Source organism: Podarcis vaucheri, assembly GCF_965113315.1.
Source record: "Podarcis vaucheri genome assembly, chromosome: 11".
Taxonomy (NCBI): domain Eukaryota; kingdom Metazoa; phylum Chordata; class Lepidosauria; order Squamata; family Lacertidae; genus Podarcis; species Podarcis vaucheri.
This window is the reverse complement of record NC_138749.1, coordinates 10,349,125-10,363,803: the sequence shown is the minus strand read 5'-3', so window position 1 is coordinate 10,363,803 and position 14,679 is coordinate 10,349,125. Positions and strand designations below refer to the sequence as shown.

Below are 14,679 nucleotides of genomic sequence, written 5' to 3'. Positions count from 1 at the left end.
CTTACTAACAATGTGTGCAAAGCTGAAGTGAAAGGAGTCCATGTTATTGTTTTGGAATTCCAAGAGCTTGAGTGAGAGCTAATCCAAAATTTAATCGGACAATGGTGCTTAAATGTTGAAAGGCATTGTTGTTGTATTGAATGCATGTGTTTGGCGCCTCCCAGGATAGTTTGGAATTGCAAAATGTTAACAAAAATGCTTGCAGCTAGGGCAGCAGAGCGTCTCTTTCAAAACTATTTGTTCTCAGTTGCAGAGACTCGAAGCAAATCACAGTAGTTTTTAACATAAGTTCAATAAATGCACATACAGCTTAAAGGCCCCCCCCCCCTACTTTTTTAGTCGTAGCCACTAAGCTGACTTGTATGCTCAGCCTTTTTTCCGTATCTGGGGAGTGGACTCCATAGGTGAGCAGCTACTAGCTGGAGTGCGTCTCCCTTGTGGCTTCCGCCAGTAAGAGTTCAAGCATCAGTAGCAAAAAGAGGTGCATGCATTTAATTTTTTTACTGGCATTTGTACAGGGAGCTTAGAATGTTGCGTCTCCACTCCTGCTTTATCTTCACAACCCAGCCGTATGCTGGGAAATAATGTCTGGCTCAAGGCAGCCCTGTGACCTTTGTTGCTCAGCTGGGATTTGCACCCTGGTTGTCCTAGTTGGATTTATTTTCTGTAACAGAATGTTGGACAAAACTGAGAAAACCAGGGTTCAGATGTTGACTGTAAAACTCAATGGTTGGCCTTGGGTCAGCCTCTGTCTTCCAGCCTTAAACCTGCTTCACAAAGTGGTTATGACTAAAAACAGGGAATGCCATGATATCCAAAACTCCATGGAGGAAGGGGAAATAAATGTGACTGTCCGTCTTAAACTTTTCTGCTTGAGAAAGCACCTAGGGAACGGAGAGCCAAGAGACGAAGGCTGAGCCAAAGACCCTTCGTATATCTGTTGTGGGTAGGGTTGCATTCTCTCTGAAAGGTCAGGTTCATAGTTTGGTGGGTGGCTTCACATTCGTTGTTGGCTAGTAGTGTCTTTTATCAACTTAGGGTCGCAGCTAGCAATAAGCCTATCTAGATACAGTGCAGCTTAAATCCAGTCTGGAAAGCTGGAGTCTCCTCTGTCTTGGGCTACATTTTGAAGATTGGAAGCTTCAGCTGGTGCAGAAAGCAGTGGCTTGGAGGTTACCCTCAAGGAGCTTCCTGAATGAATAGGGTAGTTGAACCCAGGTCTTTTTTTATTTAAGGAAATGGCTTTTTGCAGGCCTTTCCCACCTGGCCTGGAACGATGGGGCCCTGATTGACTCCAGCTACAAAAGCTGAGGCTGCTGAACAGCCTTTTGGGTTGAGGTATTGTTTGCTGGCGGGTGAGCCGGGTTGTTTCTCTTTTTGATACTAATTTTTTGTACCCTTATTTTAGAGCTTACCACAATTTATGTCAAAAGTGTTTAATTGGGTTGTGATTTTTTAAAAATGTTTATTGTTTATGACTGCTTTTGTTACCTTTGTAATTATGTTTATTCATGTTGTAAACCACCTTGAGCATGGTTTTAACTATGTTTTGTTTTCAAAAGTTGCTCATAAAATTTATTAAATAAAATGAATTAAAAAATCAATACATCCTGCTTGATTCCAGGTGAGATAGCACTTGGCATGTTGTCCATACTGGATACTTGTGACTTCTCTCTTACCTAATATTTATCTTGTCTTTTTTTTCTTAGAACAAAACTGATCATTATAACTGATTGAAAATGATATTACCTAACATACTGAGGCTGCAATCCTGTGCATGCTTACCTTTCAGGAAGACCTATTTACCCAAGTCAGTAGCTGTGCAATTCTGTGGTTGTCTGTTGAAGTAAGTCCCAAAATGGGAGTTATTTCCAAGTAAACATCCATAGAACTGCACTGTTAGTCCCACAGATAGGATTGATGCAACTTAGTGTCTGCACTAATCTAGCAAAGCTATAGGAAATCTAGGCAGTCTCTTAACATTTTTTGGGAATTTGTTTCTCCTCTCCCAGTTCTGCCTCCTGTCCTCGTACCACGACATACAGAGATTCTGACTGAACTTCCACAAATTGATGACTATACTCATTCCATTCCCGAAAACACTAACTTTCCAGCAGGAATTGAACCACAGAGCAATTACATACCAGGTATTTATGTGAAAGCAAATGGTGCGACGAGTGGCCTCTTGCCACCTGAAGGACTAATTTCAAGTATAGCAACCAAAGAAAAAGCAAATAATGCAGGGAGGAGGGTAGGGCACCCCAGGATTTGAGTTTCTTTCCAGCGGCTGTGCTGGTGGTAGCTTCTCTGACCCTTTAGAAGCCTGTTCAGCTTTCAAAAGAATCTTTATCAGGATTGATAACCTGCCCAACTCACAATTCAGTTTGGTATCAATGGATTGTTGAGAATGGTCTTGACATTTGATCATCTGCTGACATTCTGGATTTGGGATAAGAGGCACAGTCCACTCTGGCTTCTAGTAGATTTTAATGTGTAGGCAGTAAACGTGCACTAAATCCTTCTTCCTTGTTCTGTTCCTCAAAGCCTAATTCAAGGTGGCTTTATATGTTCCAATCTGTATAGGCTGAGTCCAGGATATCTTTGAGAGTACTTCTTACATAGAAGCCCTCTTGTCCTTTAAGATATGCAGATTGACCCCTGCTTGCTCTCTTGGCTATGGGATGTCAGAGAGCTCTGGCCCAGCAGTCTGCCTAGAGACACATCGGAATCCTCTTCCTGAAGATTTGTAAACCAAAGAAGTGTTGCATCTTCTTTTTCCAGGGTTTAATCCATTTAACTTCCTATGTGCCTCTAGCCCTGTTTAGCCACAATTTGTTCCCCTACATCAGGGGTCAGCAAACTTTTTCTGCAGGGGGCTGGTCCACTGTCCCTCAGACCTTGTTGGGGGCCGGACTATATTTTGGAAAAAAATAATGAACAAATTCCTATGCCTCACTAATAACCCAAAGATGCATTTTAAATAAAAGGACACATTCTACTCATGTAAAAACACGCTGATTCCTGGACCGTCTGCGGGCTGGATTTAGAAGGCGATTGGGCTGGATCTGGCCCCTGGGCCTTAGTTTGCCTACCCATGCCCTACATTGATTTGGCTTTGTGATTGTTCTGTTCTCTTACATTTTACGTATAAGCCACCTGCAGTTTTGTGACAGGCAGATAGCATCTACACTATGGAAACAGATCCCGTATGTGTATGAATACACATTGATTCATTTTTCTTAACATCTTTTTTTTTAAAAAAAGCTATGTAGGTTGCCATATACCTTATTTTTTGCCCTATAGGACGCACTTTTTCCCCCTCCAAAAATGAAGGGGAAATGTGTGTGCATCCTATGGGGTGAATGCAGGCTTTCGCTGAAGCCTGGAGAGCGAGAGGGGTCGGTGCGCACCTGACCCCTCTTGCTCTCCAGGCTTCAGCGAAAGCCTGCAAGCCGTGGGAGAGCTGCGCGACTTCGCGCAGCTCTCCCACGGCTTGCGGAGAGCTGCCTGCACCCCGAACCCTTGGGCGCGCTGAGCTCAGTGCCCCCAGGCTTCGAGCTTCGCGCGGCTCTCTGCAAGCCATGGGAGAGCTGTGCGAAGTCACGCAGCTCTCCCACCTCTTGCGGAGAGCTGCCTGCACCCCGAACCCTGGGGCGCGCTGAGCTCAGCGCCCCCAGGCTTCGAGCTTCGCGCGGCTCTCCCACGGCTTGCGGATAGCAGCCTGTTTTGGGTACTGGGGTCGGGGGAAGCTTGGGCTTCCCCCGCCCCGCGCCTCGGGGAAAAATATTTTTTCCCCCTTTAACCCCCCCTCAAAAAAAACTAGGTGCGCCCTATGCGGCAAAATATACGGTACTTCATGTTCTGCAGTACGTGTTCCCCAAGGGAGGAGGGAAGATGAGAGGTGTTTTTGTTTTCTCCCTGGAAGACTAGAGCCCATTGGCATGTCAGTTGGTATTTGGCTTGCTTCGGACTGGTTATAATCTAGCCCCATTTGTGGTGCACACTGCGTGGCCTCTTTTTCAATCAACTCTGCTAGAAATCCATCCATCCATCCACAGTGTAGAGGGGCATGTAGTGTAGAGAGCAGTGTAAATGGCAGGTGGCTGGTGGGTTTTGTTCCTCTTTACTCACATAACATAGACAGTGACATAATGAGATCCCCTGCAATTTATAAAATAAAGGCTGTGTGCACTCTTTAATTCTGCAAATTTCGAAAGCTTTAATGTGTTCAGGTTGTACATGACACCGAGAGAACCCTTTCATTTTAATGGCTCATTGATTGTACTTTTGGTAGAAACACCACCGCCCGGCTATATCAGTGAAGATGGAGAAACCAGTGACCAGCAGTTGAACCAAAGCATGGATACAGGTAACGGTCTTAATTCTTACTGAAGACTTCAAATATGTAAGGGGGCTTAGCAAACCTCCCTTTGTACTGATGAAGATTTATTAAAACATTTCTGTGCCCCCCTTTCCACAGTTCAAGGTGGCTTACATTAACAAAATGAAATCTAATTGTGCCTCAACATGGGGTTCAGCCTTAATTCAGGCTGACTCCAGGTTCACCCCTTGGAATATGACTCCACGTCCAATTGTATCAGCTGATAGGTACATTTCGCACTAGCTGCAGCTTCCAAGTTGCCTTCATGGGTTGTCTTGAGTTGTGCCCCTTGTAGTAGTTAATTGAGGTTATGAAAGCATCCCTTTCCCCCTAAAGGTGTGACGTTTTTGCAGTAAATGTGGTTGGTAAAGGAGGTTTACCACACCGCACTGCCTTTTTTCAGCCTCAAGGTATGCTTGAAGGCAAGAAGTGGGAGTAATGTAACATGTGCAGGCTACCTTTGTCTCCCTCCTTACTATAGAACCAGTAGCTCTATTAAGAAAGGAAGGGAGTGAGGCAGCTGCACACCTCTTCACAGCAGGAAAGCGGCAGGTCTTGGGGCCCAGCTCTGATATAAAAAACCCCGGTTGTTACAAGTACAAACTAGAAACAAGCCTGGCTTTTGATACCCCAATTTGTTAACAGGCTGTAGTTTGAGTGAGCTCCACTTTGCCAAGTTTGGATGCAGCAAAAAAGAAGGGCTATCCGTTTTAAACTGTGAACTAGCCCTAGTCCAACAAGCAGTTGTTGTGTCTAAATCAGACCTTTAGTTTCTGCAAGTGGCCAGGCAACCATTTGAGTTTAATCCAAATCCTCTGAATACTGTACTCTGCCTGAGTTATTTCATGTAAGCAAGGGGCAACATGGCCTTCAGTGTCCAGGGTCAAAATGGGGACGCTGTGGTTGGTGAGAGGTTGAAGTGTTGTGGAGATAAATGCCTGCAAAGATACTCTGCGCTGAATGTGGGTCATTGCTTGGGAAGTCTTGAAATGTGTCAAGAGGCATGAATTGTATTGTGTGCAGATCAAAGAGCAGTGCTTGTCGTAGGACTAACCTTGCAAAGTTTTGTCTTTTTCTTTGCGGAGCAATTATGTAGTGGCGAAAGCACAGGTTATCAGCTTGTTTGATGGTGTTATGTGTATGGGGTTTTTTGTGTGTGCCCGTCCCCCCACCCTGATCCCATAACCTTGGGTTTTTGTTTTGTTTTGCTACTCCTGATAGGGGTAGGCTTAAGTAGGAAGCCAACCGAAGTTAGCCGAGGAAGCGGTTCAGTTTCTGCTTGCCTTCAGTTATGGCAGACGCCCCGTCCCAGGCTGCAAACATGGGTATTTCTCAGTCTTTGTAATACAGGGACAATATTTGCTGTGCATATGGCATGAGGTTACTGGCATTTGTTAAGTTAGAAAAAAGCTTGCCTTTGGCTCACTTTCCAAAATATACTTTTGCTGAACAGTAGCAATATTGTAGCATATTCAGAGTAAATCTAACATGGGATTGTGCTAGTGAAAACGGGTCCCAGGACCTCAAAACTGCTGCTGGCACAGCCTCCAAATGGGATTACTAAAGTGATTTTTTTGTTGTGAACTAGCATTTTTTTTTGTATTAATTCCTCAGGATCTCCAGCAGAGCTGTCTCCCAGTACACTCTCTCCTGTCAATCACAGCCTGGGTAAGTTGTAAACACTTCTCTATAATAAATGAGGTAAATGTGCTTGCATTTGGTTGATTATATTAGAATCCATTGCAGGTGGAATTAACTTGTGGAGTATGGGGAGAAGCGGTTTATTGAGGTGCGGGGATTAGCAGGGACAGTCTCTTTTTAATTTTCTTTTAAGCACCTCTCCTGTGTCATGTTTTAAGTATGGGCACCTATGGTTTAATTGCTGTCTTGTGTGTTTTAATCAAGGTGTGTTCTATGCTTGAACAATGTTGTGCAGGTGGCCTGCTGAGTAGACATACTGGGTAATGTGCTATGCCTAAATAAGCAATATATGGAATATCTTCTGGTCATATACTTGCAGGCTAAAGTAACTACAATATTCAGAACATTGGAATAGTGCTTTTTTAGTGTTGTAGCTGTTTTGTACTCTTCCTCGGCAGTCCTTTTGAGAAGTCCTCCAAGGTAGATTTGTAATGTCAGCTGTATCCTATATGGGAAAGCTGAGGCTTGGAGGGCCTTTTCTGATGGGGTGAGCAAAGTTGGGGGGAGATTTGACCCAGGGCTTTTGTTGTTCATGGCTTGGTTACTTGGCCACTCTGCTACATTGACCCCCCCCCCCCGCAAATAAAATCCCTTTCTGTGTTATTTTTTTAAAAAAGCATATTGTTCTGTTACTGCAACCCTTGTGAGAGGTTACTGGACTGTGCGGTAGTCTGCCACTTTTTAATAGAAATAGTCAGGCAGACTTTTTGGCATAAATGGAAAGGGAAGAATTGCCTGGTTTTTTTTTTTGTCCTAGTTGGCAATGTGGAATGGTTTGAGGAGGAGCAAAGAAATATTTGTTGGCAGTCGATTTTGGCTGGTAGTTGGTCTATTATAGGGACATACAGCGGTGCCCTGCAAGACGAATGCCTCGCAAGACGGAGAACTCGCTAGACCAAAGAGTTTTCCGTTTTGGAGGTGCTTCGCAAAACGAATTTCCTATGGGCTTGCTTCGCAAGACGACAATGTCTTGCGAGTTCCTGCTGGTTTTCCCCCCTTTTTCTAAGCCGCTAAGCTGTTTATCAGCTGATCCGATCAGCAGATAAGCTGCTAAAAGCCGCTAATAGCATAGCGCTAATCCGCTAATCCGTCAATGGACTTGCTTCGCAAGACGAAAAAACCGCTAGACGAAGAGAATCACAGAACAGATTCTTTTCGTCTTGCGAGGCACCACTGTACTTTGTGGTTACAGTTATATCATATTGTCCTGTAAGAGCTGTTTGTGAAGCAGACTCCCATGAAAGGTAGTGCACTCTCCTTCCTTGGAGTTTTTAAAGCAGAGATTGGATGGCCATCTGTCTTGGATGCTTTAGCTGAGATCCCTGCATTGCAGGGGGTTGGACTAGATGACCCTTGGGGTCCCTGCAGTTCTATGACCTATGATTAAGATTGCCCTTAGAATCTCTTGAAAACTAGACACTGCTGAACTGATATCTAGTTCATTCAGCATCTTCTAGTAATATTTTCTCTGAGGATTGACTCTGTGTTTTGGGCACCTTTAAACTTGAATATTGCTGTGTTAGGTTCCACAGTACATAATGTAATTGCTTCCTTCTTTTGATCATGGGAAACATAGAGGTGGTTGACGGTATGTCACGAAGCATGTCTTGTATAGTACAAGGTGTTCTGGATGTGGAGCATTTGGAAAAATCAAGCATTCCAGACAAGAACATGCCTTTAATTTTGTGTGTACGTGTGTGTGTACACACACACACACAGAGAGAGAGAGTGTGTTGAGGCAACTTGAAGAGAACTAGAAGCTTTGGAGACTTGTAAATTGACATTAAAAATATGTTAAGCTTGTTGGATCTGTCACACAAGATGAAAGAGAAGAAATGCAGAATGCAGAGGTTTCGAAGAAAGTACTGTATTTTTTGCTCTATAAGATACACTTTTCCCCTCCTAAAAAGTAAGGGGAAATGTGTGTGCATCTTATGGAGCGAATGCAGGCTTCGTGGGCTAAGCCTCCGCAGGGCAGCGGGGAGCCTTCATCCCGCTGCCCTGCGGAGGCTTCGCGCGGCTATCCATGGCTTTTGTGGGAGGTGGGGGAAATTGAGAAGAGCGCGCAGCTCTGTCACTTCTCCCACCTCCCGCAAAAGCCCCCAAGAGCAGCGCAGAGTGTGGCTCTTGGGGGCTTTTCCCAGAGGAGGGAGAAGGGCAGCCCATCAGTGACTCCTCAGGGAAAAGCCTGCAAGCACCGCACACATGCTCCATGCGGCTAGTGAAAGGCAGCGCTGAGCAGAGCCTGGGATGCACACAGGCTCTGCTCAGCGCTCCCTTTAAAGAATATTTTTTTCTTGCATTCCCCCTCTAAAAACTAGGTGTGCCTTGTGGTCAGGTGCGTCTTACGGAGCGAAAAATACGGTATATTATGTCTTTTCTGCTCAAACAATAGTCAATTAAATGTTTATTTAAGCCAGTGAAGGAAACTGCATCAAACACAAAGTGCAGCTAAGAATTCTTTGAGAAGTCTAACAGAAGTCAAGGGAATTTTGTTGTTGTTTAGTCGTGTCCGACTCTTCGTGACCCGATTGGCCAGAGGACGCCAGGCACTCCTGTCTTCCACTGCCTCCCGCAGTTTGGTCAGACTCATGTTTGTAGCTTCGAGAACACTCTCCAACCAAGGGAATAGCCTTGTTTAAGGAGCACAACTAGAGGAGGATTTGGGGAGTATAGCCTTGACTAGCTTCCTCTTGCCAAATGATAGTGCAGCATGAATACATGTTAACCACAAGAATTCTTCCTCTTTCCCTTCCAGACCTGCAGCCAGTTACCTACTCAGAGCCTGCTTTTTGGTGTTCTATAGCATATTATGAATTAAATCAGAGGGTGGGAGAAACCTTCCATGCGTCGCAGCCTTCACTTACTGTAGATGGCTTTACGGATCCATCAAACTCTGAAAGATTCTGCCTAGGCTTGCTCTCCAATGTTAATAGAAACGCCACTGTGGAGATGACAAGAAGGCACATAGGTATGTACTTCTCGCCACGTATTCCAGCGGCTCTCCTGCTTCCTCTAACCTTCTTCCCTTGATCTGCTGAAAAAACAGTTCCTTCCATGGCATTCTTCTTTTTAAATTGAACATTGTTTGTTATTTCTCCATCTAAGTAATGGCAGCACAGTAGGTCATTTGTACAGTAGCTGAACTGTATGTTTATACCGCTGCATCTCTGGGCCCCTCAGATCTGCTAGTGATATATATTAAAATATATGAAGAATGGGCAACAGGCAGTAAAACAAAACTAAGCAGCAGAGTAGCAGGTGCTTACTGGAAGAGCACAAGCATCCAGAAAATATGTAACCAGAGATTGGCTAAACAAGACCGTTTGTACTTGCCAGTATGTTGGATCTGGCAAATTTTAGCTGCTTCTGTTCGTTTAATGTTCTTTTTCTTTTTCTAGGGAGGGGAGTGCGCCTGTATTACATTGGCGGAGAGGTTTTTGCTGAGTGCCTAAGCGATAGCGCAATCTTTGTTCAGAGCCCCAATTGTAATCAGAGATATGGCTGGCATCCTGCAACCGTGTGCAAAATCCCGCCAGGTAAGAGGTGTATAACCAGCAGAGATCAGCCATCATTTCAGTGTATTGAAATGTATTTATTTGCCTTGCTGTGATGCCTAAGGAAAATATGTTTTGAAAAAAGTTGGGTAGGGGGGTTGAATCACTTAAACGTGTGTAATGTAGTGGTACCGATCATTCATACTTTTACCGTTTTTCTTTTTTTGTAGGCTGCAACCTAAAGATCTTTAATAACCAGGAATTTGCTGCTCTTTTGGCTCAGTCTGTAAATCAGGGCTTTGAAGCAGTGTATCAGCTAACCCGAATGTGCACCATAAGGATGAGTTTTGTTAAAGGATGGGGCGCTGAATACAGGTACAGAGTGGCATTCCTCTCCTTGTTGGTAGAACCATCCTGCAGCCGGGATGTTAATGTAGGCCTGGCGTTCCCTTTTACAAATTAAGGAAATCGGTATCATCATCATAATAATTGTCATCTTCAGATGAAGGGTGAAATAGAAATTTAATAAATAAAATCATTGCCCTGATTTTATTTGTATGCCACCTTTCCTATGGTTAAAACCATTCTGGTGATCTATCGCAGTGTTGAAAACCAGATAGCGCCCAGCCCCAAATTGGTGACAGAACTTGCTATTGGATCAGCCGGGGGGGGCGGGGGCGTGTTGAGGCACTGGCTCCTTGCCCCTTGTGGTCTTAAAAGTGGCCCTGCAAGCTGATTGTTGAGCGGGGACTCTAACCAGGCGTCAACAAACTTTTTCAGCAGGGGGCCGGTCCACTGTCCCTCAGACCTTGTGGGGGGGCTGGACTATATTTGGGGGGGGGGGATAAAGATGCATTTTAAATAAAAGCACACATTCTACTCATGTAAAAACACGCTGATTCCCAGACCATCCGCGGGCCGGATATAGAATAGAATAGAATTTATTATTTATACCCTGCCCATCTGGCTGGGGTTCCTCAGCTACTCTGGGTGGCTTCCAACAGAGTACAGTGGTACCTCGGGTTAATTAATTCGTTCCAGAGGTCCGTTCTTAACCTGAAACTGTTCTTAACCTGAAGCACCACTTTAGCTAATGGGGCCTCCAGCTGCCGCTGCGCCGCCGGAGCACGATTTCTGTTCTCATCCTGAAGCAAAGTTCTTAACCCGAGGTACTATTTCTGGGTTAGCGGAGTCTGCAACCTGAAGCGTATGTAACCTGTATTAAAATACAGTGGTCTGTTAAACATTAAAAGCTTCCCTAAAGAGGTCTGCCTTCAGATGTCTTCTAAAAGTCTGGTAGTTGTTTTTCTCTTTGACATCTGGTGGGAGGGTGTTCCACCGGGCGGGTGCCACCACCGAGAAGGCCCTCTGCCTGGTTTAGAAGGCGATTGGGCTGGATCCGGCCCCCGGGCCTTAGTTTGCCTAAGCCCTTGGCTTGTATGCTGGCTTCACAGTGTATTTCATCCCCCAACTCTTTCTCCCTTCCTCAGGCGGCAGACGGTAACAAGCACTCCCTGTTGGATCGAGCTTCACCTGAACGGGCCTTTACAGTGGCTGGACAAAGTATTGACTCAGATGGGCTCTCCCTCAGTGCGCTGCTCCAGCATGTCGTAATGCTCCTCGCCTCCACTAGCGCGCTTGAAATGCAAAGTCCAGGCAACAGACTTAAATGTTAACAGCTCGTCTGTCGTAGTAACTCGTGTGTGGTCTCCATGAACTGTTTCCTATCCAAAAAGTTCAGAGAGAGAGAGAGAGAAAGAGAGAGACAGAAAAGCACTTGAGGGTCTCATCAGTTTCTAAGCACCTTGTGGGTTTTGTTTCCTATACTCTGATGCTCTAGATGAAAAGTTAGTGTATAGAAACGCCTTCTGCCGAAGGAGGGAGGGACATATTAAATACTTTAATGGTGTTTTTTATTGGGTATATATAAATTGAGTGTCCTAAAGGTTTACCAATAACATGAATGGTTCAGTTAATGTATCATGGCACCCCCCCCCCAATTTTGACACCATTCTGCTGTCCTGAGTTTAAATTCCCATTGATAGATGTGCAGAGCTCCTTGACTTAGGCAGCCATCTCGTAAAAAAGCCCAAGTTCTTGCTTCTCTATATTTTTTTATATTTTTATATATAAATATATATGCAGGCTTTCCGCTGCCCTATAACAGACTTTATGCAGAAAATCTCCTTCCCCCCCCCCCAACCTTTTCCAAGTGTACTAGCTGTCACCTTAAAAAAACCCCTCTTTGGAGCGGGAGCGATTCTTGGGTTCCATCTCTTGCGTGTTGAGTATGCTTAGTGGGCCTGAAATAGGCAGTGCCACGTTCAACCTTTCACTCCTTGCCCCCACGCCCACCTCCCCCGGGCCAAACCATGCTTTAAAAAATTGATCCTTCCATTGCCCACCTAAAGTAGTGGCATCTGTTGCCGGCGATGGGTGCTGCTGGCCCTGAGGTCCAGCTTGCACCTTAGTTCGAAAATATGGCGGGAGGTCGTTCCTGGGAGATGCACCAACAGGCCACTGCAGCTGTAACATTGTGTGGTCTTCTGACTAGGGTTAAGAGAGCACAAGAAGGCTTTCCTGCCTTCTCCCTCCTGCCGTTAGCCATGGTTAATTACCATGGAATCAACATTCATGTGCTAATGGTTTTTCACCTTGACCATGGCTAACAAATGCTACTGGGATCATGCTTAGCTGGGATCAAGGAGGGAGCGGAGGGGTTCAGACCTGGGTGGAAGCGAGGAACCTCTTAACTGCCGTCATCAGCCCTTTGCCTAGAGTGTTGCAATCTCTTAAATTCTAGGTCTGCAGCGCATGCGCACATGCAGCTGTTTCAAAATAAGGTTTTTTTCACAGAATAATCCACATTTTTCTCCCAAGAAAGACTTGTTCACCACCTTCAGATTGGTGAGTGTGTACTTTCAAAGCAGCACCGTTATTTTTCAGTAGTGACAAGCGAGCAGCTGTAAGATGTTGCTGGTCCTTTTGTATCTCGAAACCCTTTATGCAAACTTTCCCTTATCCAGACAGCAGAGATGAGTATGTGAAATGCAGGAGTTGAACTCTATCCCTTTGCACTCGGCAGGGGTTTGTTTGTTTGTTTAAAAGGTTGCCAGGATGCAACCCAGAGTCTCATCTCCGTTGCTCTCAAATCCATTGCTAAAATACAGGAGAAACAAACTCCAGTTCCTCTCCCTCCTAAGGTGTAGTGGGACTCCAGATACGCAGATTGAAAGGAACGGTTGAGAGCAGCCGCACCATCAATTATCTCCTGCTTCACCGGTAGATTTTTTAAAGATAAAAGTCTAAATCAGATTTGATGTGGCTTCCCTACCAGTTTTCCCCTCTCTCCCACACAGTGAAATGCAACTTCCACAAGGGTTTGAACATAAAACTTAACATTTCTTTGAAGGTTTACCGGGCTGGTCCGAACAAAATTGTATGGCTTTGCTTAATGAGCATCCATTGCAGAAGGAGTGGATCTTGCCGAAGTCACTGCTTCTGCAGACTCCCTAGGCTGGGTGTTGCGACCAGCCATGAAAAGAGAAGATTCCCTAGTACATGTTATTGAGAACCCTTGGACACTACATCTGAACCTTGCTTTAAGAAATATTTTGAATTATATTCTACAGATAAGTCTGGGTTGGGTAAGGGTTGGGAAACTGTATAGCAGGGTTATTCTGACTTGAAAAGTATACATCTTACTAACAATCTTGTGATCTAGCCGTCTGTCATTCTCATGTTGTTGTGGCAGTAGCAGGATTGCCTTTTTTTGTCTGTTTTCTTTCCTCCCCCCCCACGCCCCACCCCAAATCGTTTATTTGCACTAGTATTGTACTTTGTAAGTACACCTAGTGACAACTTCAGCTTTGAGAACAAACGTGGCCAGTGTTAAGCTTTGCAATCAGCTGACTGAACGGAAGATAAATGATGGATTTTTTTATGCCTTAAGAGATAGGGCATAGGAGCAATACCAAATATCGAGCCTGAGGGTGGGCAATCAAAGTGGGTCAGACAATTTTAAAAGAATTGGCGAAGCCATTACCAGTTTGTGTAGTTTTACCAGTAGCCTAATGTATTGGTAGAACTTGTGAACCTAAGAAATAAGCTTTCATGTGTGTTGCATTTGCCTAATATGTGAATACACTAATAAAAAAAATTTAATTCTCACCATGGCTTGTTTGAATGGTTAAGCAGCAACATCCTCTGCTTAGAGGACTGCTTCATATACTATCTGTGAATATAACTGGTCCAGGATCCAAAACACTGTGACTTGTTTTGCATGCCTAAGGGAGTCTGATTGAACTTGTGGAACAACATCCCCAAGAGATTGTAAGGCTCTCTTGAAACTGGAGATGGGGGTGGGATTTGCAATATGGCATGGTTTGATGGGAGCAGGTCTGCCATTCCAAAGCAGAAAAGCATGTGAGGTTTAAAAAATAATAATAATTGGGTATGTCCATGGTTGACATTGTGGGCTTGGAAATTTCAGCTCTTTTGAGCATCTTTTGCTTCCTTGGGGGGACAAAATGCTTTCATTGTCTAGCAGGTGTGAAAGCACAATGGCTTGTGTGTATTGCTGGAATGATTTCCAGGAACTTGATGCATCAGTATAGAAGACATGGCTGCCGTCAGGCAGTAATCACAAAACATTTGTGGAAAGTGTCTTTCACAGAACTTAAGTTAAAGGAAAAACCAGTTTCTGACCCTCAGTGCCATAGTAGCAAGTTCGAAAGCAAAGCTAGCCAAATTGTCAGTTGTTGTGAAAAGTGGGGCAACTGTACTTGGGCCTTTCTCATTTCCTCAGGATGCCTTTGTCCTACTCAGGCTACTCTCCTATCCTTCTTTCCCTCCCTCCCTCCCTCCCTCTTGCCATCACATTGCTCCTTGGCAAAAACGACAAAACCCTACAAAATCTCAGCTGTTGGCACTTGATCAGGCTAAAGGGCTGTACACTGTTGTGTTTAGTGGCAATAACCGATTAAAGTTGGTAAACATTGTGATCATCCATGCCTGGTGGTAGTCTTCTTTTTTCTTTTGTAGAGAAACAAGTGTATGGCACAAGCGTTTTGCTGGTTGCTGTTCTCTTGAAAAGCTGTT

General features: G+C 44.7%; 1 protein-coding gene across 5 annotated transcripts in view; it reads left to right on the top strand.

Annotated features, from left to right (window-relative positions):
• SMAD2 (SMAD family member 2) overlaps positions 1-13,749 on the top strand; it is a 39,672-nt gene extending 25,923 nt beyond the window's left edge. For all 5 annotated transcript variants that reach the window (XM_082242074.1, XM_082242070.1, XM_082242071.1 and 2 more), the window contains 7 exons: positions 2,013-2,147; positions 4,295-4,369; positions 5,996-6,049; positions 8,841-9,053; positions 9,484-9,621; positions 9,810-9,954; positions 11,070-13,749. In XM_082242074.1, coding sequence (XP_082098200.1) covers positions 2,013-2,147; positions 4,295-4,369; positions 5,996-6,049; positions 8,841-9,053; positions 9,484-9,621; positions 9,810-9,954; positions 11,070-11,193 — 884 coding nt within the window. In that variant the 3' untranslated portion in view covers positions 11,194-13,749. The remainder of the gene's footprint in view (positions 1-2,012; positions 2,148-4,294; positions 4,370-5,995; positions 6,050-8,840; positions 9,054-9,483; positions 9,622-9,809; positions 9,955-11,069) is intronic.
• Positions 13,750-14,679: the final 930 nt, after the last annotated feature.